Below are 25,998 nucleotides of genomic sequence, written 5' to 3'. Positions count from 1 at the left end.
TCTCTGCGATCTTCTCAGCCTCCTCCTCCATCTTGACGGAGAGCTCGCCAGCGTCCAAGTCAAGAAGGGTGCCAAACAAATCCTCCTGCTCCTCCTCCGCCATTTTCCCTCCCTCCACCTTCTTCTCATTCTCTGCGATCTTCTCAGCCTCCTCCTCCTCCGCCGTCTTGACGGAGAGGTCGCAACCGTCCAAGCCATCGATGGTGTCAAACAAATCCTCCTGCTCCTCTGTCTTGTCTTCCTCCTCCTCCACCTCCTCCACCTTCTCCTCCACCACCATCTCCTCCTCCACCTTCTCCTCCACCACCTCCTCCACCACTATCTCCTCCTCCTCCGCCATCTTGACAGAGAGGTCGCAATCAGCCACGACTTCGATGGCGTCAAACAAATCCTCCTCTGTCTTGTCTTCCTCCTCCTCCTCCTCCTCCACCTCCTCCTCCACCTCCTCCACCTTCTCCTCCACCACCATCTCCTCCTCCTCCACCATCTCCTCCTCCTCCACCTCCTCCACCACTATCTCCTCCTCCTCCGCTATCTTGACAGAGAGGTCGCAAGCGTCCAAGCCATCGATAGTGTCAAATAAATCCTCCTCTGTCTTGTCTTCCTCCTCCTCCACCTCCTCCACCTTCTCCTCCACCTCCTCCTCCACCTCCTCCACCTCCTCCACCACTATCTCCTCCTCCTCCACCTTCTTGACGGAGAGCTCGCCAGCGTCCAAGTCAAGAAGGGCGTCAAACAAATCCTCCTCCTCCGCTATTTTCTCTCCCTCCACCTTCTGTTCCTTCTCTGCGATCTTCTCAGCCTCCTCCTCCTCCACCATCTTGACGGAGAGGTCGCAAGAGTCCAAGCCATCGATGGTGTCAAACAAATCCTCCTCTGTCTTGTCTTCCTCCTCCTCCACCTCCTCCACCTCCTCCACCTCCTCCACCTCCTCCACCTCCTCCACCTCCTCCGCTATTTTCCCTCCCTCCACCTTCTTCACCTTCTCTGCGATCTTCTCAGATTCCTCTCCCGCTAACGCGACGGACGTCCGGCAGGAATCCAAGTCAATGGTGGCGTCAAACAAATCCTCCTCCTCCGCCATCTTCTCTCCCTCCCCCTCCTCCTTCTGTTCCTCCTCCTCCTGCTGCTGCTGCTGATCCGCTGTCTTGATGGAGAGGTCGCAAGCGTCCAAGTCAAGGAGGGCGCCAAACAAATCCTTCGCCACCTCCTCCTCCACCACTATCTCCTCCTCTGCTATCTTGACGGAGAGGTCGCAAGCGTCCAAGCCGTCGATGGTGTCAAACAAATCCTCCTTCTCTGTGTTGTCTTCCTCCACCTCCACCACTATCTCCTCCTCCTCCGCCATCTTGACGGAGAGGTCGCAAGCATCCAAGTCAAGAATGGTGTCAAACAAATCCTCCTCCGCCTCCTCCACCTTCTCCTCCTCCACCTTCTTGATGGCGAGCTCGCAAGCATCCACGCCATCGATGGTGTCAAACAAATCCTCCTCCTCCTCTGTCTTGTCTTCCTCCACCTCCTCCTTCCCTGCTATCTTCTCAGCCTCCTCCTCCTGCTGCTGCTGCTGCTGATGCAGATCCGCCGTCTTGACGGAGAGCTCGCAAGCATCCAAGCCATCGATGGTGTCAAACAAATCCTCCTCTGTCTTGTCTTCCTCCTCCTCCTCCACCTCCACCTCCATCTCCTCCTCCACCTTCTCCTCCACCTTCTCCTCCACCTTCTCCTCCTCCAAGTCCAGAAGGGTTCCAAACAAATCCTCCTCCTCCGCCATCTTCTCTCCCTCCACCTTCTCTTTCCCCGCCATCTTTCCACTTTCCCCCTCCTCCTCCTCCTCCTCCACCTCCTCCTCCACCTCCTCCTCCTCCACCTCCTCCACCACCTCCTCCTCCTCCACCTCCTCCACCTCCTCCTCCACCTCCTCCTCCACCTCCTCCTCCACCACTATCTCCTCCTCCTCCGCCATCTTGACGGAGAGCTGGCAAGCGTCCGAGTCATCGATGGTGTCAAACAAATCATCGTCCTCCTCCACCTCCACCTCCTCCACCTCCTCCTCCTCTGCTGTGGTGACGGGTGACTTGCAATCATCCAAGTCAATGGTGGCACCAAACAAATCCTCCTCCTCCGCTATTTTCTCTCCCTCCTCCTCCTCCTTCTGCTCCTCTGCCTTCGCCTCCACCTCCACTATCTCCTCCTCCGCTGTCTTGATGGACAGGTCGCAAGCGTCCAAGTCAAGAAAGGTGTCAAACAAATCCTCCTGCTGCTCCTGCGTCTTCCCTTCCTGCTCCACCTTCTCCTTCCCGGCGATCTTCTCAGCGTCCTCATCCTCCTCATCCTCCTCCTGCTGCTGCTGCTGATCCGCCGTCTTGATGGACAGGTCGCAAGCGTCCAAGTCAAGAAAGGTGTCAAACAAATCCTCCTGCTGCTCCTGCGTCTTCCCTTCTTGCTCCACGTTTCTCTCCTTCCCGGCGATCTTCTCAGCCTCCTCCTCCCCCTCCTCCTGCTGCTGATGCTGCTGCTGCTGCTGCTGATTCGCTGTCTTGATGGAGAGCTCGCCAGCGTCCAAGTCAAGAAAGGTGTCAAACAAATCCTCCTCTTCCTCCTCCGCTCTCTTCCCTTCCTGCTCCACCTTTTGCTCCTTCCCTACTATCTTCTCAGCGTCCTCCTGCTGCTGATGCTGCTGCTGATGCTGCTGCTGCTGATTCGCTGTCTTGATGGAGAGCTCGCAAGCGTCCAAGTCAAGAAAGGTGTCAAACAAATCCTCCTCCTCCTCCGCTGTCTTCCCTTCCTCCTCCTCCTCTTCCTCTGCTGTGGTGACGGGTGACTTGCAATGATCCAAGTTCATGGTGGCACCAAACAAATCCTCCTCCTCCTCCGCTATTTTCTCTCCATCCTTCTCCTTCCCCGCTATCTTCTCAGCCTCCTGCTGCTCCTCCTGCTGCTGCTGATCCGCTGTCTTGATGGACAGGTCGCAAGCGTCCAAGTCAAGAAGGGTGTCAAACAAATCACCGTCTTCCTCCGCTCTCTTCCCTTCCTGCTCCATGTTTCTCTCCTTCCCGGCGATCTTCTCAGCCTCCTCCTCCCCCTCCTCCTGCTGCTGATGCTGCTGCTGATGCTGCTGCTGCTGCTGCTGATGCGCTATGTTGGCAGAGAGGTCGCAAGCGTCCAAGTCAAGAAAGGTGTCAAACAAATCACCGTCTTCCTCCTGTGCTATCGTCTCCACCTCCTCCTCCTCTGCTACTTTAACGCAGGGCTGGCGAGCATCCAAATCCATGAGGGTGTCAAAGATTTGATCCTCCTCCACCTCCTCCTCCATCTCCTCCTCCTCCTCCACCTCCTCCATCTCCTCCACCTCCTCATCATCACGCTCCTTCTCGTCAAAATCCACGAGGGTGTCAAAGATGTCCTCCCCGCTGAAGTCCACACTCGCGTAGCCACCCCCACAGAAGCCGTCGACATCGTCGTCGTCACAATCGTCGTCGTCACAGTCGATGTCGTCACAATCGTCGTCGTCACAATCGTCGTCGTCACAGTCGATGTCGCTACGGTGTCCGGTTGTCCCACTCATCTCTTCGGTCTTGCCGTGAAGAATTCCACTTTGGGAATTCACGTGAGAAATCTCTTCCCTCTCCCCATTAGCTTGTTCAGTTTCCCCACGGATATCCGCTTGGGTCTTGTCGTGAAGAACTCCACTTCTGGAATTCCTCTTCCGAATCTCTCCCCTCTCCCCGTTAGCTCCTTCACTTTCCCCACCCGTCTCTTCGGCCATCCTGTGAAGAAACCTCCCGGAATTCCTCTCCGAAATCTCTCCCCTCTCCCCGCCTGGTTCTTCACTTGCCCCACGGATATCCGCTTGGGTCTTGTCGTGAAGAACTCCACTTTGGGAATTCCTGTGAAGAATCTCTTCCCTCTCTCCGTTAGCTTCTTCAGTTTCTCTACGGATATCCGCTTGGGTCTTGTCGTGAAGAACTCCACTTCTGGAAATCCTCTTCCGAATCTCTCCCCTCTCCCCGCCTGGTTCCTCGCTCGCCCCGCGCCCTCCCTGGGCCTCCGCGCCTAGCAACCTCCGGCTCTTCCGACGTGCGGATCTTCCCGCTGCGCCGTCACCGGGAGACCCGCCGGGACCCCACGGAGCCTTCCTCTTGACGCCGTTCCTCTTGACGCCGTTCCCCCCCGGGGCCTCCCGGCTCCGCTGAGGCCTCCCGGCTCCGACGCCGCTGAGATCGAGACCCCCGGGGAAGTCGTCGCGCGGACGAAGATGTCCGACGTTGATGACCTCTAAGCTCTCCTCCTCCTCCACCTCCTCCTCCTCCACCTCCTCCTCCACCTCCACCTCCTGCTCCTCCACCTCCTCCTCCACCTCTTCCACCTCATCCTCCTCCACCCGTGTCTCCACCTCTACCCGTGTCTCCTCCACCTCATCCACCTCCACCCGTGTCTCCACCTCCACCCGCGTCTCCACCTCCTCCTCCTCCTCCACCCGCGTCTCCTCCTCTTCCACCTCATCCACCCCCTCCACCTCCACCGCCTCCTCCTCCTTCACCCGCGTCGTCTTCTTCTTAGTTTTCTCCTCCCGATCGATCGGGTCTCCCCCGTCGACCGCCCAACTTCTCCGCCGGACTCCGAGGCGGCGATGACGCAGAGGAGGTGGTGGAGGTGGTGGAGGTGGTGGAGGTGATGGTGGAGGTGGTGGAGGTGGAGGTGGAGGAGCGAGCGACGTGGATCGTTTGGCTGCTCTTGCCGATCCTCCTGCTGATGATGACGACGACAACGATGATGATGATGATGATGATGCTGATGATGATGATGCTGCTGCTGCTGCCGATCCTGCTGCTGCTGATGATGATGCCGCTGATGCTGATGCTGGTGATGTCCATGCTGATGATGTTGATGATGATGATGTCCTTGCTGATGCTGATGATGTTGATGATGTTCTTGCTGCTGATGATGATGCTGCTGATGCTGCTGCTGCCAATCCTACTGCTGCTGACGATGTCCATGCTGATGATGATGTTGATGATGATGTCCTTGCTGCTGCTGATGTTGATGTCCTTGCTGATGATGATGCCACTGATGCTGCTGATGTTGATGACCTTGCTGATGATGATGCCACTGATGCTGCTGATGTTGATGTCCTTGCTGATGATGATGCCGCCGATGACGATGACGACGCCAAGGGCTGCTGTAGTGATGGTGGTGGCGGTGGTGGCGGTGGTGGCGGTGGTGGCGGTGGTGTCCACTTCTCCAGGTCGGCCCTGACCACCGCCTGTGCCTCCTGGATGAGTCTGCGGGCAGCCAGCGCCGGCGTGAGCTCCCCGGCCCCCGTCACGGAGCCATCGACGCCGCTGGGGAGACGCGGGCACCCACTCTCTGCCTCGTCCCTGCGGGCAGCGCGCTTGCTGGGGAGGGGAGAGAGGGCGGGAGTTGACACACATCACACATACAGACACATACAGACACATATATACATATACACACATACATATACACACACACACACATACACAACAACAACAACCGCCATTCGCCACTAAGTGGCGGTGACGTCACCACGACGCTTGTGCCAGGCCATGTGCACCTTGAGGCCACGTGAAGTGTCGAACGCCCGCTGGCAGGAGGTCACGGGGCAGACCCAGGTGCCACGGGTCGACTGACCGAGATGACCGAGATGACTGGCTGATGCACCACCTGTGCCCCCTACTGTGCCAACTTGCTGTGCTTTAGCCACCCGGCGCTCCGCTCGTTGTTGTGAGCGTCGCTCCTCCGCCCTCCGTTGTTGTTGGAGGGCGACTGCCTCCAACTGCCCAGTAGCGTCCTTCACGAGCCTCCTCCACTGAGGCCGATCTTGACACCGCTGGTACCAGTCATCGGCAAGTCCACTCAGCTCCACGTCCTCCTGTACCACATCACTCCATCTCTTCTCTAGCCCGTGCCGCGCCCGTTTAGCCCCCTCGATCCGGCCGAACAAAAGCTGTTTAGGCATGCGGTGGCTGGGCATGCGGGCTACATGACCCAGCCAACGCAGCCTTGCCTGCCGGAGGAGCTCACTGATGGGACTTTGCTCAGATCTTTCAAGGACTTGTGAGCTCCTCACACAATCCAGCCTGGTTAAACCCAGGATGGATCGTAGGCAGGCCAGCCTAAATGTTTCCAACCGGCGAAGATGCTCCACTAGGGGGGTCCACGTTTCGCAAGCATAGAGAAGGGAGGGAATGACCGTGGCCGAGAAGACCTGAAGCTTCGTGCGGAGCGACAGACCAGGTAGCTTCCACACAGCGTTACGCAACCGATGAAAAGATATTGCCGCTCGACTGATTCGGAGTGAGACCTCTGCTGATAAACTGGAGCCGGTCATGAGCACACTGCCCAGGTATGGGAAACTCTCTACTCTCTCCACAACTGCCCCATCACCGATTGGGAGTTGTGGGGGCGGAGTGCCCGATGGTACAAAATACCCAGGCAGGTGCTTAGTTTTGGTGGGGCTGATGGTAAGGCCCCACCTCTTAGTGGCACGCTCCAGTCTCAGCAGCAGCGTCTCCAACTCCTCTTCTGAATGAGCAGCTATTACCAAATCATCGGCATACATAACGTGGTTGACCAATAGGGAGCCATCCCTTGATCGCACCCGGGCGTCGATCAGCCTCCATTGTATCTGTACCAAATGGTAATTCCCCCGGTACAGCTATTGAAGGCTTCACGAACTACGCAGTCGAAATAGATGTTAAATAATGTGGGAGCCAGAGGACATCCCTGTCGCACCCCAAGGTGTACAGGGAAAGGCTCCGACTCCCGGCCACGTAGTTTTACCCGGGCCCGCTCACCATCATGAAGGTCCTTAATGATCGTGAGCAGAGGGTCAGGGACTCCGAAAGCACGAAGAACAACCCAGAGCCCAGTCCTACTGATGGTATCATAGGCCTTGACCAGGTCAATAAAGCAGAGATGTAGGTCTTTTTGGAATTCCCTACACCTCTGCTGTAGCAGACGGACAGAAAATATGGCATCTGTGCAGGACCGCCCTTTCCTGAAACCACATTGGGGCTCCGCAAGCCTCTCCTCAGCATGCCTAGCAAGGCGATGTTGAATAATCCTTGCCAGGACCTTACCCGGCACACTGAGGAGTGAGATGCCCCTGTAGTTGTTACAGTCGGTACGGTCCCCCTTCTTAAAGAGGGGGACCACCAGGGCATCCTTCCAGTCCTGCGGAACCATACAGACACACACACAGACACATACAGACACACACACATACACACACATACACACACCCCACACACACCACACACACGCACACCACACCCCACACACACCCCACACACACCCCACACACACCCCACACACACCCCACACACACCCCACACACACCCCACACACACCCCACACACACCCCCACACACACACACCCCCACAAACACACCACCCCGCCCCACCCCCCCTACCCCCCCCCCCACCCCTCCCCTCCCCCCCTCCCCTACCCCCCCTACCCCTCCCCACCCCCCCCACCCCTCCCCCCTCCCCTACCCCCCCTACCCCTCCCCTCCCCCCTCCCCTACCCCCCCTACCCCTCCCCTCCCCCCCTCCCCCCTCCCCACCCCCCCTCCCCTACCCCCCCCCTACCCCCCCCCTACCCCTCCCCCCTCCCCACCCCCCCTCCCCCCCCCCCTACCCCTCCCCCCTCCCCTACCCCTCCCCACCCCCCCCCTCCTCCCCACCCTCCCCCCTCCCCTACCACCCCACCCCCCACCTGACCACGCCCCCCCCACCCCTCCCCCCCACCCACCCCCACGCCTCCCCCCTCCCCCCACCTCCTCCCCCCTCCCCACCCCCCCTACCCCCCTACCCCCCCTCCCCACCCCCCCCCTCCCCCCCTCCCCAGCCCTCCCCACCCCCCCACCCCCCCTCCCCACCCCCCCCTCCCCCCCCTCCCCAGCCCCCCCCTACCCCCCACCCCCCCTCCCCACCCCCCCCTCCCCCCCTCCCCAGCCCCCCCTACCCCCCCACCCCCACCCCCCCCCTCCCCACCCCCCCTCCCCACCCCCCCCCTCCCCACCCCCCCCTCCCCCCCACCTTCTAAATGGCTCCGCGCGAATCAGCGCCGCCTGAACCAGCGCCGCGTCCGCGCTCGCGAGCGCCGTTGCCGTGGTGATGCCCCGCAGGAGGAGGAGCCTACGGGCTGTAGCTCCTCCCACTCGCCGCCGGGGGTCCCCGCAAGCCCCGCCCCCTCCGAGGGAGGGGGCGGCCCGGGCGAGCTCGCGCAGGTCACGTGGTGCGCCCAGCGCGAGACGCGACTGCAGCTCTCGCGAGAGCAGCTCCAGGTGCAGCCAGCCCAGGCGCGAGCAGAATGACGTCACCATGCCTGGGGGGTGGGTGGGGGGCGTCACATGCCACGCCCAGAATGACGTCACCATGCCTGGGGGAGGGGGGAAGGTCACGTGCCACGCCCAGAATGACGTCACCATGCCTGGGGGGTGGGTGGGGGGAGGGGTCACATGCCACGCCCAGAATGACGTCACCATGCCTGGGGGAGGGGGGAAGGTCACGTGCCACGCCCAGAATGACGTCACCATGCCTGGGGGGTGGGTGGGGGGAGGGGTCACATGCCACGCCCAGAATGACGTCACCATGCCTGGGGGAGGGGGGAAGGTCACGTGCCACGCCCAGAATGACGTCACCATGCCTGGGGGGTGGGTGGGGGGAGGGGTCACATGCCACGCCCAGAATGACGTCACCATGCCTGGGGGAGGGGGGAAGGTCACGTGCCACGCCCAGAATGACGTCACCATGCCTGGGGGGTGGGTGGGGTCACATGCCACACCCAGAATGACGTCACCATGCCTGGGGGGTGGGTGGGGTCACATGCCACACCCAGAATGACGTCACCATGCCTGGGGGGTGGGTGGGGGTGGGTCACATGCCACGCCCAGAATGACGTCACCATTCCTGGGGTGGGGGGGGTCACATGCCACGCCCAGAATGACGTCACCATGCCTGGGGGGTGGGTGGGGTCACATGCCACACCCAGAATGACGTCACCATGCCTGGGGGGTGGGTGGGGGTGGGTCACATGCCACGCCCAGAATGACGTCACCATTCCTGGGGTGGGGGGGGTCACATGCCACGCCCAGAATGACGTCACCATGACTGGGGTGTGGGGGTCACGTGCCACGCCCAGGTAGGAGCAGAATGACGTCACCATGCCTGCGGGAGGGGGGAAGGTCACATGCCACGCCCAGAATGACGTCACCATGCCTGGGGTGGGTCACGTGCCACGCCCAGGCGGGAGCAGAATGACGTCACCATGCCTGGGGTGCGGGTCACGTGCCACGCCCAGGCGGGAGCAGAATGACGTCACCATGCCTGGGGTGGGTCACGTGCCACGCCCAGCGAGAGAATGACGTCACCATGCCTGGGGGGGGTGGGTGGGAGGGGTCACATGCCACGCCCAGAATGACGTCACCATGCCTGGGGTGGGGTGGGGGAGGTCACGTGCCACACCCAGAATGACGTCACCATGCCTGGGGTGGGGGAGGTCACGTGCCACGCCCAGCGAGAGGAGAATGACGTCACCATGCGTGGGGTGGGGGAGGTCACGTGCCACACGCAGAATGACGTCACCATGCCTGGGGGTGGTGGTGGGGGGTGGGGGGGTGGTGGCGATGTTGGTGACGATGTTGTTGATGTTGTTGATGATGTTGTTGATGTTGATGATGTTGATGATGATGTTGATGTTGATGATGATGTTGATGATGTTGTTGATGTTGATGATGTTGTTGATGTTGATGATGATGTTGATGATGTTGTTGATGTTGATGATGTTGTTGATGTTGATGATGTTGTTGATGTTGATGATGATGTTGATGATGTTGTTGATGTTGATGATGTTGATGATGATGTTGATGTTGTTGATGTTGATGATGATGTTGATGATGTTGATGATGTTGTTGATGTTGATGATGATGTTGATGATGTTGTTGATGTTGATGATGTTGATGATGATGTTGATGTTGATGATGTTGTTGATGTTGATGATGTTGTTGATGTTGATGATGATGTTGATGATGTTGTTGATGTTGATGATGTTGATGATGTTGATGTTGTTGATGTTGATGATGATGTTGATGATGTTGTTGATGTTGATGATGTTGTTGATGTTGATGATGATGTTGATGTTGATGATGTTGATGATGTTGTTGATGTTGTTGATGTTGATGATGATGTTGATGATGTTGTTGATGTTGATGATGTTGATGATGTTGATGATGTTGTTGATGTTGATGATGATGTTGATGTTGTTGATGATGATGTTGATGTTGTTGATGATGATGATGTTGATGATGTTGTTGATGTTGATGATGTTGTTGATGTTGTTGATGTTGATGATGTTGATGATGGTGGTGATGTTGATGATGATGTTGTTGATGATGATGTTGATGTTGTTGATGATGTTGATGTTGTTGATGATGTTGTTGATGTTGATGATGATGTTGATGTTGATGATGTTGTTGATGTTGATGATGTTGTTGATGTTGATGATGATGTTGATGATGTTGTTGATGTTGATGATGTTGTTGATGTTGATGATGTTGTTGATGTTGATGATGATGTTGATGATGTTGTTGATGTTGATGATGTTGATGATGATGTTGATGTTGTTGATGTTGATGATGATGTTGATGATGTTGTTGATGTTGATGATGTTGTTGATGTTGATGATGATGTTGATGATGATGTTGATGATGTTGTTGATGTTGATGATGTTGATGATGATGTTGATGTTGATGATGTTGTTGATGTTGATGATGTTGTTGATGTTGATGATGATGTTGATGATGTTGTTGATGTTGATGATGTTGATGATGTTGATGTTGTTGATGTTGATGATGATGTTGATGATGTTGTTGATGTTGATGATGTTGTTGATGTTGATGATGATGTTGATGATGATGTTGATGTTGATGATGTTGATGATGTTGTTGATGTTGTTGATGTTGATGATGATGTTGATGATGTTGTTGATGTTGATGATGTTGATGATGTTGATGATGTTGTTGATGTTGATGATGATGTTGATGTTGTTGATGATGATGTTGATGTTGTTGATGATGATGATGTTGATGATGTTGTTGATGTTGATGATGTTGTTGATGTTGTTGATGTTGATGATGTTGATGATGGTGGTGATGTTGATGATGATGTTGTTGATGATGATGTTGATGTTGTTGATGATGATGATGTTGTTGATGTTGATGATGTTGATGATGTTGTTGATGTTGATGATGTTGATGTTGATGATGATGTTGATGTTGTTGATGATGATGTTGATGTTGTTGATGATGATGATGTTGATGATGTTGTTGATGTTGATGATGTTGTTGATGTTGTTGATGTTGATGATGTTGATGATGGTGGTGATGTTGATGATGATGTTGTTGATGATGATGTTGATGTTGTTGATGATGATGATGTTGTTGATGTTGATGATGTTGATGATGTTGATGATGGTGGTGATGTTGATGATGATGTTGTTGATGATGATGTTGATGTTGTTGATGATGATGATGTTGTTGATGTTGATGATGTTGATGATGTTGTTGATGTTGTTGATGTTGATGATGTTGATGATGTTGTTGATGTTGTTGATGTTGATGATGATGTTGATGATGTTGTTGATGTTGATGATGTTGATGATGTTGATGTTGTTGATGATGATGATGATGTTGGTGATGATGATGTTGATGTTGGTGATGTTGATGATGATGATGTTGATGATGTTGTTGATGATGTTGTTGATGTTGTTGATGTTGTTGATGATGATGTTGATGTTGTTGATGTTAATGTTGATGTTGTTGATGTTGATGATGTTGATAATGATGTTAATGTTGATATTGTTGATGGTGGTGATGTTAATGTTGTTGATGTTGTTGATGTTGTTGATGTTGTTGATGTTGTTGTTGATGTTGTTGATGTTGTTGATGTTGTTGATGTTGTTGATGATGATGTTGTTGATGTTGTTGATGATGATGTTGATGTTGATGTTGTTGATGTTAATGTTGATGTTGTTGATGTTGTTGATGTTGTTGATGTTGTTGATGTTGTTGTTGATGATGTTGTTGATGTTGTTGATGATGTTGTTGATGTTGTTGATGATGTTGTTGATGTTGTTGATGTTGATGATGTTGTTGATGATGTTGTTGATGTTGATGTTGTTGATGATGTTGTTGATGATGTTGTTGATGATGTTGATGTTGATGATGTTGTTGATGTTGTTGATGTTGTTGATGATGTTGTTGATGATGTTGTTGATGATGTTGATGTTGTTGATGTTGTTGATGTTGATGATGTTGTTGATGATGTTGTTGATGTTGATGTTGTTGATGATGTTGATGTTGATGATGTTGTTGATGATGTTGATGTTGATGATGTTGTTGATGATGTTGATGTTGATGATGTTGTTGATGTTGTTGATGTTGATGATGTTGTTGATGATGTTGTTGATGTTGATGTTGTTGATGATGTTGTTGATGTTGTTGTTGTTGATGATGTTGTTGATGATGTTGTTGATGTTTATGATGTTGATGTTGTTGTTGATGATGTTGTTGATGTTGTTGATGTTGATGATGTTGATGTTGATGTTGTTGATGATGTTGATGTTGATGTTGTTGATGTTGATGATGTTGTTGATGATGTTGATGTTGATGTTGTTGATGTTGATGTTGTTGTTGATGTTGATGTTGATGTTGTTGTTGATGTTGATGTTGTTGTTGATGTTGATGTTCATGTTGTTGATGATGATGTTGTTGATGTTGTTGATGTTGTTGATGATGTTGTTGATGATGATGTTGTTGATGTTGTTGATGTTGTTGATGTTGTTGGTGATGATGTTGATGATGATGTTGTTGATGTTGTTGATGATGTTGTTGATGTTGTTGATGTTGTTGATGATGATGTTGTTGATGTTGTTGATGTTGTTGATGTTGTTGATGTTGTTGATGTTGTTGTTGATGATGTTGTTGATGTTGTTGATGTTGTTGATGATGTTGTTGATGTTGTTGATGATGTTGTTGATGTTGTTGATGATGATTTTGTTGATGTTGTTGATGTTGTTGATGTTGTTGATGTTGTTGATGTTGTTGTTGATGATGTTGATGATGTTGTTGATGTTGTTGATGATGTTGTTGATGATGTTGTTGATGTTGTTGATGATGTTGTTGATGTTGTTGATGATGTTGTTGATGATGATGTTGTTGATGTTGTTGATGTTGTTGATGTTGTTGATGTTGTTGATGTTGTTGTTGATGATGTTGATGATGTTGTTGATGTTGTTGATGTTGTTGTTGATGATGTTGTTGATGTTGTTGATGATGTTGTTGATGTTGTTGATGATGTTGTTGATGTTGTTGATGATGATGTTGTTGATGTTGTTGATGTTGTTGATGTTGTTGATGTTGTTGATGTTGTTGATGATGTTGTTGATGATGTTGTTGATGTTGTTGATGATGTTGTTGATGTTGTTGATGTTGATGATGTTGTTGATGATGTTGTTGATGATGTTGTTGATGATGTTGATGTTGATGATGTTGTTGATGTTGATGTTGTTGATGATGTTGTTGATGATGTTGATGTTGATGATGTTGTTGATGTTGATGATGTTGTTGATGATGTTGATGTTGATGATGTTGTTGATGTTGATGATGTTGTTGATGATGTTGATGTTGATGATGTTGTTGATGTTGATGATGTTGTTGATGATGTTGATGTTGATGATGATGTTGTTGATGATGTTGTTGATGATGTTGATGTTGATGATGTTGTTGATGTTGATGATGTTGTTGATGTTGATGTTGATGATGTTGTTGATGTTGATGTTGATGATGTTGTTGATGATGTTGATGTTGATGATGTTGTTGATGTTGATGATGTTGTTGATGATGTTGATGTTGATGATGTTGTTGATGTTGATGATGTTGATGATGTTGTTGATGTTGATGATGTTGTTGATGATGTTGATGTTGATGATGTTGTTGATGTTGATGATGTTGTTGATGTTGTTGATGTTGATGATGTTGTTGATGATGTTGTTGATGTTGATGTTGTTGATGATGTTGTTGATGTTGTTGATGTTGATGATGTTGTTGATGATGTTGTTGATGTTGTTGATGATGTTGTTGATGATGTTGATGTTGATGTTGTTGATGTTGATGTTGTTGTTGATGTTGATGTTGTTGATGTTGTTGATGATGTTGTTGATGATGATGTTGTTGATGTTGTTGATGTTGTTGATGATGATGATGATGTTGATGATGTTGTTGATGTTGATGTTGTTGATGTTCATGTTGTTGATGATGATGTTGTTGATGATGTTGTTGTTGATGTTGATGTTGTTGATGTTGTTGATGTTGTTGATGTTGTTGATGATGTTGTTGATGATGTTGTTGATGATGATGTTGTTGATGTTGTTGATGTTCATGTTGTTGATGATGATGTTGTTGATGTTGTTGATGTTGTTGATGATGTTGTTGATGATGTTGTTGATGATGTTGTTGATGATGTTGTTGTTGATGATGTTGATGTTGTTGGTGATGATGTTGATGATGATGATGTTGTTGATGTTGTTGATGTTGTTGATGATGATGTTGTTGATGTTGTTGATGTTGTTGATGTTGTTGATGTTGATGTTGTTGATGATGATGTTGTTGATGTTGTTGATGTTGTTGATGTTCTACTGACCGGCGTAGGTGGTGGTTGATCGCTGCAGCGCCTGCAGCTGCCCCCGCGTCAGCCTGAACTTGTGGGCCACGTCCATCAGCGGCACCTCGCACAGGAGGTCAAACAGCGCCAGGCTCGTGTAGAACCTACACACACACAGACACACACACAGACACACACACAGACACACACACACACAGACACACACACAAACACAGACACACAGACACACACAGAGACACACACAGAGACACACACAGAGACACACACACAGACACACACACAGACACACACACACAGACACACACACAAACACAGATACACACACACAGAGACACACACACAGACACACACACAGACACACACACACAGACACACAGACACCTCGCACAGGAGGTCAAACAGCGCCAGGCTCGTGTAGAACCTACACACACACACACATAGATACACACACACAGACACAGACACACACAGACACACACACACAGTGACACACACACACAGTGACACACACACACAGTGACACACACACACACAGTGACACACAGACACCTCGCACAGGAGGTCAAACAGCGCCAGGCTCGTGTAGAACCTGCACACACACAGTCAGATATACACACACAGACACACACACACAGACACACAGACACACAGTGACACACACACAGACACACACACAGACACACACACACACATACATAGATAGATACACACACAGACACACACACAGACACACACACACACAGACACACACACAGACACACACACAGACACACACACAGACACACACACACACAGACACACACACAAACACAGACACACAGACACACACAGAGACACACACAGAGACACACACAGAGACACACACACAGACACACACACAGACACACACACAGACACACACACACAGACACACACACAAACACAGATACACACACACAGAGACACACACACAGACACACACACAGACACACACACACAGACACACAGACACCTCGCACAGGAGGTCAAACAGCGCCAGGCTCGTGTAGAACCTACACACACACACATAGATACACACACACAGACACAGACACACACAGACACACACAGACACAGTGACACACACACACAGTGACACACTGACACACAGACACAGACACACACACAGACACACACACACAGACACACACACACATAGACACACAGACACACACAGTGACACACACACACAGTGACACATAGACACCTCGCACAGGAGGTCAAACAGCGCCAGGCTCGTGTAGAACCTACACACACACACAGACACACACACACAGACACACACACACAGACACACACACACAGGAGGTCAAACAGCGCCAGGCTCGTGTAGAACCTACACACACACAGACACACACACAGACACAGATACACAGACACACACAGAGACACACACACAGACACACACAGACACACACACAGACACAAACACAGATACACAGACACACACAGAGACACACACACAGACACACACACAGAGACACACACACACAGAGACACACACACAGACACACACACAGACACACACACACAGACACATAGACACACAGATACACACACACACACATAGATACACACAGACACACACAGACACACATAGATACACACACAGATAGATACACACACACACAGATAGATAGATACACAGACACACACACAGATACACACAGAGACACACACACAGAGACACACACACACACAGACACCTCACACAGGAGGTCAAACAGCGCCAGGCTCGTGTAGAACCTACACACAGACACACACACATAGACACACACACACACACAGACACACAACAACAACAACCGCCATTCGCCACTAAGTGGCGGTGACGTCACCACGACGCTTGTGCCAGGCCAAGTGCACCTTGAGGCTGCCACGTGAAGTGTTGAACGCCCGCTGGCAGGAGGAGGTCACGGGGCAGACCCAGCAGGTGCCACGGGTCGACTGACTGAGATGACCGAGATGACTGGCTGATGCACCACCTGTGCCCCCTACTGTACCAACTCGCTGTGCTTTAGCCACCCGGCGCTCCGCTCGTTGTTGTGAGCGTCGCTCCTCCGCCCTCCGTTGTTGTTGGAGGGCGACTGCCTCCAACTGCCCAGTAGCGTCCTTCACGAGCCTCCTCCACTGAGGCCGATCTTGACACCGCTGGTACCAGTCATCGGCAAGTCCACTCAGCTCCACGTCCTCCTGTACCACATCACTCCATCTCTTCTCTAGCCCGTGCCGCGCCCGTTTAGCCCCCTCGATCCGGCCGAACAAAAGCTGTTTAGGCATGCGGTGGCTGGGCATGCGGGCTACATGACCCAGCCAACGCAGCCTTGCCTGCCGGAGGAGCTCACTGATGGGACTTTGCCCAGATCTTTCAAGGACTTGTGAGCTCCTCACACAATCCAGCCTGGTTAAACCCAGGATGGATCGTAGGCAGGCCAGCCTAAATGTTTCCAACCGGCGAAGATGCTCCACTAGGGGGGTCCACGTTTCGCAAGCGTAGAGAAGGGAGGGAATGACCGTGGCCGAGAAGACCTGAAGCTTCGTGCGGAGCGACAGACCAGGTAGCTTCCACACAGCAGCGTTACGCAACCGATGAAAAGATATTGCCGCTCGACTGATTCGGAGTGAGACCTCTGCTGATAAACTGGAGTCGGTCATGAGCACACTGCCCAGGTATGGGAAACTCTCCACTCTCTCCACTACTGCCCCATCACCGATTGGGAGTTGTGGGGGTGGAGTGTCCGATGGTACAAAATACCCAGGCAGGTGCTTACACACTGACACACACACACAGTGACACACACACACACAGTGACACACACACAGTGACACACACACAGTGATACACACAGTGACACACACACACAGTGACACACACACACAGTGACACACACACACACAGTGACACACACACAGTGACACACACACACAGTGACACACACACACAGTGACACACACACACACACAGTGACACACACACACACACAGTGACACACACACACACACAGTGACACACACACACACACACAGTGACACACACACACACACAGTGACACACACACACACACAGTGACACACACACACACACAGTGACACACACACACACACAGTGACACACACACACACAGTGACACACACACACACAGTGACACACACACAGTGACACACACACACAGTGACACACACACACAGTGACACACACACACACAGTGACACACACACACACACAGTGACACACACACAGTGACACACACACACAGTGACACACACACACAGTGACACACACACACACAGTGACACACACACAGTGACACACACACACACAGTGACACACACACACACAGTGACACACACACAGTGACACACACACACAGTGACACACACACACAGTGACACACACACACAGTGACACACACACAGTGACACACACACAGTGACACACACACACAGTGACACACACACACAGTGACACACACACACAGTGACACACACACACACAGTGACACACACACACACAGTGACACACACACACACAGTGACACACACACAGTGACACACACACAGTGACACACACACAGTGACACACACACAGTGACACACACACAGTGACACACACAGTGACACACACAGTGACACACACACAGTGACACACACACACACAGTGACACACACACACACAGTGACACACACACACAGTGACACACACACACAGTGACACACACAGTGACACACACACAGTGACACACACACAGTGACACACACACAGTGACACACACACACACAGTGACACACACACAGTGACACACACACAGTGACACACCACACAGTGACACACACACACACAGTGACACACACACAGTGACACACACACACAGTGACACACACACAGTGACACACACACAGTGACACACACACACACAGTGACACACACACAGTGACACACACACACAGTGACACACAGTGACACACACACAGTGACACACACACACACACAGTGACACACACACAGTGACACACACACACACAGTGACACACACACAGTGACACACACACACACAGTGACACACACACACAGTGACACACACACACACAGTGACACACACACACAGTGACACACACACACAGTGACACACACACACAGTGACACACACACAGTGACACACACACACAGTGACACACACAGTGACACACACACAGTGACACACACACACAGTGACACACACACACAGTGACACACACACAGTGACACACACAGTGACACACACACAGTGACACACACACACAGTGACACACACACAGTGACACACACAGTGACACACACACAGTGACACACACACACACAGTGACACACACACAGTGACACACACACAGTGACACACACACACAGTGACACACACACACAGTGACACACACACACAGTGACACACACACAGTGACACACACACAGTGACACACACACACACAGTGACACACACACACAGTGACACACACACAGTGACACACACACAGTGACACACACACACACACAGTGACACACACACACAGTGACACACACACAGTGACACACACACAGTGACACACACACAGTGACACACACACACACCTCTTGTGAATGCTCAGCATCCGTTCCACGTCTCCCTCGGCCCCTCCCCCCTCGCCCGTAGCTCCTCCCCCTTTCCTCGTAGCTCCTCCCCCCACGCCCGTAGCTCCTCCCCCACGCCCATAGCTCCTCCCCCTTCCCTCGTAGCTCCTCCCCCCACGCCCGTAGCTCCTCCCCCCGAGCTCCTAGCTCCTCCCCCCGCGACCTTGGCCTTTCGTGACGGCCTGGGGTCTGCGTTGGTACTTGCGGCCCTCCAGAGGAAGGCCTCAGAGACCCCGACGAGGGCGCCGACCCTCCGGGTGGCCGCGGGCAGCGTGCTCCACAGGGAGAGGAAGGAGCGCCAGTCCAGGGAGCCCACGTCGCAGTTCAGAGGGGTCACCTAGGGTGGTGGGGGGTGGGTGGGTGGGTGGGTGAGTGGGTGGGTGGGGGGGTGGGTGGGTGGGTGGGTGAGTGAGTCCAGGGAGCCCACGTCGCAGTTCAGAGGGGTCACCTGGGATGGTGGGGGGTGGGTGGGTGGGGGGGTGAGTGGGTGAGTGGGTGGGTGAGTGGGTGGGTGGGTGGGGGGGTGGGTGGGTGAGTGGTGGGGTGGGGGTGGGGGGGAGGGTGGGTGAGTGAGCCCAGGGAGCCCACGTCGCAGTTCAGAGGGGTCACCTGGGATGGTGGGGGGTGGGTGAGTGGGTGGGTGGGTGGGTGAGTGAGTGGGTGAGTGAGTGGGTGGGTGGGTGGGTGGGGGGGAGGGTGGGTGAGTGAGTCCAGGGAGCCCACGTCGCAGTTCAGAGGGGTCACCTGGGGTGGTGGGGGGTGGGTGGGTGGGTGAGTGAGTGGGTGAGTGGGTGGGTGAGTGGGTGGGTGGGTGGGGGGGAGGTGGGGGGGTGGGTGGGGGGGAGGGGGGGTGGGTGGGTGGGGGGGAGGGTGGGTGGGTGGGTGGGTGGGTGGGTGGGCGGGTGGGTGAGTGGGTGAGTGGGTGGGTGGGTGAGTGGGTGGGTGAGTGGGAGGGTGGGTGGGTGAGTGGGTGGGTGGGTGGGGGGGAGGGTGGGTGGGGGGGAGGGTGGGTGGGTGGGGGGGAGGGTGGGTGGGTGGGGGGGAGGGTTGGTGGGTGAGTGGGTGGGTGAGTGAGCGAGCGAGCGGGCGAGCGAGCGGGTGAGCGGGTGAGCGGTTGGGAGGCTGAGTGAGTGAGTGAGTGGGTGAGTGAGCGAGCGAGCGAGCGAGCGAGCGAGTGTGCGAGCGAGCGTGTGAGCGAGCGAGCGGGGTGAGCGGTTGGGAGGCTGAGTGAGTGAGCGAGTGGGTGAGTGAGCGAGCGAGCGAGCGGGTGAGCGAGCGTGTGAGCGAGCGGGTGAGCGAGCGAGCGGGCGAGCGAGCGGGTGAGCGGGTGAGCGGTTGGGAGGCTGAGTGAGTGAGTGAGTGGGTGAGTGAGCGAGTGTGCGAGCGAGCGTGTGAGCGAGCGGGTGAGCAAGCGTGTGAGCGAGCGGGTGAGCGAGCGAGCGGGCGAGCGAGCGAGCGAGCGGTTGGGATGCTGAGTGAGTGAGTGAGTGGGTGAGTGGGTCTGTGAGTGGGTGGGTGGTTGGGAGACGAGTGAGTGTGTGAGTGTGAGTGTGTGAGCGAGCGAGTGTGTGTGTGAGTGAGTGTGTGGGTGACTGAGTGAGTGAGCGAGCGGGTGACTGACTGACTGACTGAGTGAGTGAGCGAGTGGGTGACTGACTGACTGACTGAGTGAGTGAGTGAGCGAGCGTGCGGGTGAGCACCAGGTAGAGGAGGTGGAGGTCTGTGTCGAGGGCGACAGCCTCCAGGCCTCGCTCCAAGTCCCGGAATACGGCGACAGCGTCGGGGGGGCTCATGCTGCTCGCCACAGCCGCACGGCCCAGCGGGGAGCCAACAAAGAACTCACCTACACACACACACAGACACACACACAGACACACACACACAGACACACACACAGTGACACACACAGACACACACACACAGTGACACACACAGACACACACACACAGTGACACACACACACAGACACACACACAGACACACAGACACACACACAGACACACACAGACACACACACAGACACACACACACAGACACACACACACACACAGTCACACACACACACACAGTGACACACACAGTGACACACACACAGACACACACAGACACACACAGTGAGACACACACACAGACACACACACAGACACACACAGACACACAGACACACACACACAGTGACACACACACACAGACACACACACACACAGTGACACACACACAGACACACACACAGACACACACAGTGACACACACACAGACACACACACAGACACACACACAGTGACACACACACAGACACACACACACACAGACACACACAGACACACACACAGACACACAGACACACACACAGACACACACAGACACACAGACACACAGACACACACAGTGACACACATACAGACACACACACACAGACACACACACAGACACACACACAGACACACACACACACAGTGACACACACACACAGACACACACAGACACACACACAGACAGTGACACACACACACACAGACACACACACAGACAGTGACACACACACACAGACACACACACACAGTGACACACACACAGTGACACACACACACAGACACACACACGCAGACACACACACACAGTGACACACACAGTGACACACACACACACACAGTGACACACACACACACACAGTGACACACACAGACACACACACAGACACACACACAGACACACAGATACAGACACAGACACACACACAGTGACACACAGACACACAGACACACACACAGTGACACACACACACACAGACACACACACAGACACACAGAGACACACACAGACAAAGTGACACACACAGACACACACACAGACACACAGTGAGTGAGTGGTGAGTGAGTGAGTTGGTGAGTGAGTGAGTGAGTGGGTGAGTGAGTGACTGACTGAGTGAGTGAGTGAGTTGGTGAGTGAGTGAGTGACTGACTGAGTGAGTGACTGAGTGAGTGACTGAGTGACTCATTGAGTGAGTGAGTGGGTGAGTGAGTGAGTTGGTGAGTGAGTGAGTGAGTGGTGAGTGAGTGGGTGAGTGAGTGAGTGACTGATGAGTGAGTGACTGAGTGAGTGAGTGACTGAGTGAGTGAGTGACTGAGTGACTGATGAGTGAGTGACTGATGAGTGAGTGACTGAGTGAGTGACTGAGTTGGTGAGTGAGTGGTGAGTGAGTGGTGAGTGAGTGACTGAGTGAGTGACTGAGTGAGTGGTGAGTGAGTGAGTGAGTGACTGAGTGAGTGAGTGACTGACTGACTGAGTGAGTGAGTGAGTGACTGAGTGAGTGAGTGAGTGACTGAGTGAGTGAGTGACTGAGTGAGTGAGTGACTGACTGAGTGAGTGAGTGACTGAGTGAGTGAGTGACTGACTGAGTGGGTGACTAAGTGGGTGACTAAGTGGGTGAGTGAGTTGGTGAGTGAGTGGTGAGTGAGTGGGTGACTAAGTGGGTGAGTGAGTGGTGAGTGAGTTGGTGAGTGAGTGGTGAGTGAGTGGTGAGTGAGTGACTGAGTGAGTGAGTGAGTGGTGAGTGAGTGAGTGAGTGACTGAGTGAGTGACTGACTGACTGAGTGAGTGAGTGACTGAGTGGGTGAGTGAGTGAGTGACTGAGTGGGTGACTAAGTGGGTGAGTGAGTGGGTGAGTTGGTGAGTGAGTGACTGAGTGGGTGACTGAGTGGGTGAGTGAGTTGGTGAGTGAGTGGGTGACTAAGTGGGTGAGTGAGTGGGTGACTAAGTGGGTGAGTGAGTGGGTGACTAAGTGGGTGAGTGAGTGGTGCGTGAGTTGGTGAGTGAGTGGTGAGTGAGTGAGTTGGTGAGTGGGTGAGTGACTGAGTGACTGAGTGGGTGACTGAGTGGGTGACTGAGTGACTGAGTGAGTGACTGAGTGAGTGAGTGACTGAGTGACTGACTGACTGAGTGAGTGGGTGAGTGACTGAGTGAGTGACTGAGTGAGTGGGTGACTGAGTGAGTGAGTGACTGAGTGAGTGAGTGGGTGAGTGAGTGAGTGAGTGACTGAGTGAGTGACTGAGTGAGTGAGTGGGTGACTGAGTGACTGACTAAGTGGGTGAGTGACTGACTGACTGAGTGAGTGGTGAGTGACTGAGTGAGTGGGTGACTAAGTGGGTGAATGAGTGAGTGGTGAGTGAGTGGGTGAGTGACTGACTGAGTGAGTTGGTGAGTGAGTGGGTGAGTGAATGACTGAGTGACTGAATGAGCGAGTGAGCGAGCGAGTGATTGACTGAGTGAGTGGGTGAGTGAGTGGGTGAGTGAGTGAGTGACTGAGTGAGTGACTGAGTGAGTGAGTGGGTGACTGAGTGACTGACTAAGTGGGTGAGTGAGTGACTGACTGACTGAGTGAGTGGTGAGTGACTGAGTGAGTGGGTGACTAAGTGGGTGAATGAGTGAGTGGTGAGTGAGTGGGTGAGTGACTGACTGAGTGAGTTGGTGAGTGAGTGGGTGACTGAGTGAGTGACTGAGTGAGTGAGTGACTGAGTGAGTGACTGAGTGAGTGACTGAGTGAGTGAGTGAGTGGTGAGTGAGTGGGTGACTAAGTGGGTGACTAAGTGGGTGAGTGAGTGGTGAGTGAGCCTCACCTCCATCCCCTGTGGCTCTCGTCACAAATTCGTTCTCCTCCAAGTAGCAGAGGGAGTGGCACAGCACTTCCATCACCGCGTCACTCAGCATGACTCCTCCCCCTCGGACCGAGGCTCCTCCCACTTTCGTCGAGGCTCCGCCCACTTTGACAGAGTCCCCGCCTGCTTCGACAGAGTCTCCGCCCACTTTGACCGAGGCTCCGCCCACTTTGACCGAGGCTCCGCCCACTTGGACCGAGGTTCCTCCCACTTTGGCCGAGGCTCCGCCAACAACGGACGAGGCTCCGCCCACTTTGACCGAGGCTCCGCCCACAACGGACGAGGCTCCGCCCACTTTGACCGAGGCTCCGCCCACAATGGCTGAGTCTCCGCCCCTTCTAGCTATTAATCTGCCCCTTTCTCCACCACCACCATCACAACCACCACCACCGCCAACACCACCAACACCACCATTACCACCCTCACAACCACCATCACCGCCACCACAACCACCACCACCCTCACCGCCACCACCATCACCACCACCATCACCACCACCACCCTCACCACCACCACCCTCACCACCCTCACCACCACCACCGCCACCACCACCACCGCCACCACCACCCTCACCACCACCACCGCCACCACCACCACCACCCTCACCACCACCACCCTCACCACCACGACCGCCACCACCGCCAGGCGGGGCGAGGTTTGCAGCGAGTGTGTGCGAGACGTAGCGCTGCAAGTTGGCGATCGTGTTAGACACTCCGCCCACTATCACCTGCGGAGACACGGAGAGGCAGTGTACAGTGTAGTGTATAGTGTAGTGTATAGTGTAGTGTATAGTGTAGTGTATAGTGTAGTGTATAGTGTAGTGTGTAGTGTAGTGTATAGTGTAGTGTATAGTGTAGTGTGTAGTGTAGTGTATAGTGTATAGTGTAGTGTAGTGTATAGTGTAGTGTATAGTGTAGTGTATAGTGTAGTGTGTAGTGTATAGTGTAGTGTATAGTGTAGTGTGTAGTGTGTAGTGTATAGTGTAGTGTATAGTGTAGTGTATAGTGTAGTGTAGTGTATAGTGTAGTGTATAGTGTAGTGTAGTGTATAGTGTAGTGTATAGTGTAGTGTGTAGTGTGTAGTGTATAGTGTAGTGTATAGTGTAGTGTGTATAGTGTAGTGTATAGTGTAGTGTATAGTGTAGTGTATAGTGTATAGTGTAGTGTATAGTGTAGTGTATAGTGTAGTGTGTAGTGTAGTGTATAGTGTAGTGTATAGTGTAGTGTATAGTGTAGTGTATAGTGTAGTGTATAGTGTAGTGTGTAGTGTAGTGTGTAGTGTAGTGTGTAGTGTAGTGTATAGTGTAGTGTATAGTGTAGTGTATAGTGTAGTGTGTAGTGTATAGTGTAGTGTGTAGTGTATAGTGTAGTGTATAGTGGAGTGTATAGTGTAGTGTGTAGTGTAGTGTGTAGTGTAGTGTGTAGTGTAGTGTGTAGTGTATAGTGTAGTGTATAGTGTAGTGTATAGTGTAGTGTATAGTGTAGTGTGTAGTATAGTGTAGTGTATAGTGTAGTGTATAGTGTAGTGTATAGTGTAGTGTATAGTGTAGTGTATAGTGTAGTGTGTAGTGTAGTGTATAGTGTAGTGTATAGTGTAGTGTGTAGTGTATAGTGTAGTGTATAGTGTAGTGTACAGTGTAGTGTACAGTGTAGTGTATAGTGTAGTGTGTAGTGTATAGTTTAGTGTGTAGTGTATAGTGTAGTGTATAGTGTAGTGTATAGTGTAGTGTATAGTGTAGTGTATAGTGTAGTGTATAGTGTAGTGTGTAGTGTAGTGTGTAGTGTAGTGTATAGTGTAGTGTATAGTGTAGTGTATAGTGTAGTGTATAGTGTAGTGTATAGTGTAGTGTATAGTGTAGTGTGTAGTGTAGTGTATAGTGTAGTGTGTAGTGTAGTGTATAGTGTAGTGTATAGTGTAGTGTATAGTGTAGTGTATAGTGTAGTGTATAGTGTAGTGTAGTGTGTAGTGTATAGTGTAGTG

At 52.4% G+C, this 25,998-nt stretch overlaps 1 protein-coding gene across 1 annotated transcript; it reads right to left on the bottom strand.

Annotated features, from left to right (window-relative positions):
- Positions 1-143: 143 nt before the first annotated feature.
- On the bottom strand, positions 144-24,367 carry LOC144955209 (uncharacterized). The gene is made up of 15 exons (XM_078885514.1): positions 23,980-24,367; positions 21,064-21,206; positions 19,484-19,700; positions 19,325-19,394; positions 14,725-14,849; positions 8,065-8,353; positions 4,452-5,396; positions 3,350-4,214; positions 2,851-2,953; positions 2,534-2,703; positions 2,165-2,362; positions 1,943-2,074; positions 1,165-1,585; positions 358-1,014; positions 144-166 (listed from the first exon to the last, which is right to left on the bottom strand). The coding sequence occupies exons 1-15, from the start codon at positions 24,068-24,070 to the stop codon at positions 144-146; spliced, it is 4,449 nt and encodes a 1,482-aa protein (XP_078741640.1). The 5' UTR covers positions 24,071-24,367.
- Positions 24,368-25,998: the final 1,631 nt, after the last annotated feature.

The sequence above is a fragment of the Lampetra fluviatilis genome, unplaced genomic scaffold, assembly GCF_964198595.1.
Source record: "Lampetra fluviatilis unplaced genomic scaffold, kcLamFluv1.1 SCAFFOLD_539, whole genome shotgun sequence".
Classification (NCBI taxonomy): domain Eukaryota; kingdom Metazoa; phylum Chordata; class Hyperoartia; order Petromyzontiformes; family Petromyzontidae; genus Lampetra; species Lampetra fluviatilis.
The sequence above is the reverse complement of the archived record's forward strand: the minus strand, read 5'-3'. Positions and strand labels throughout refer to the sequence as shown.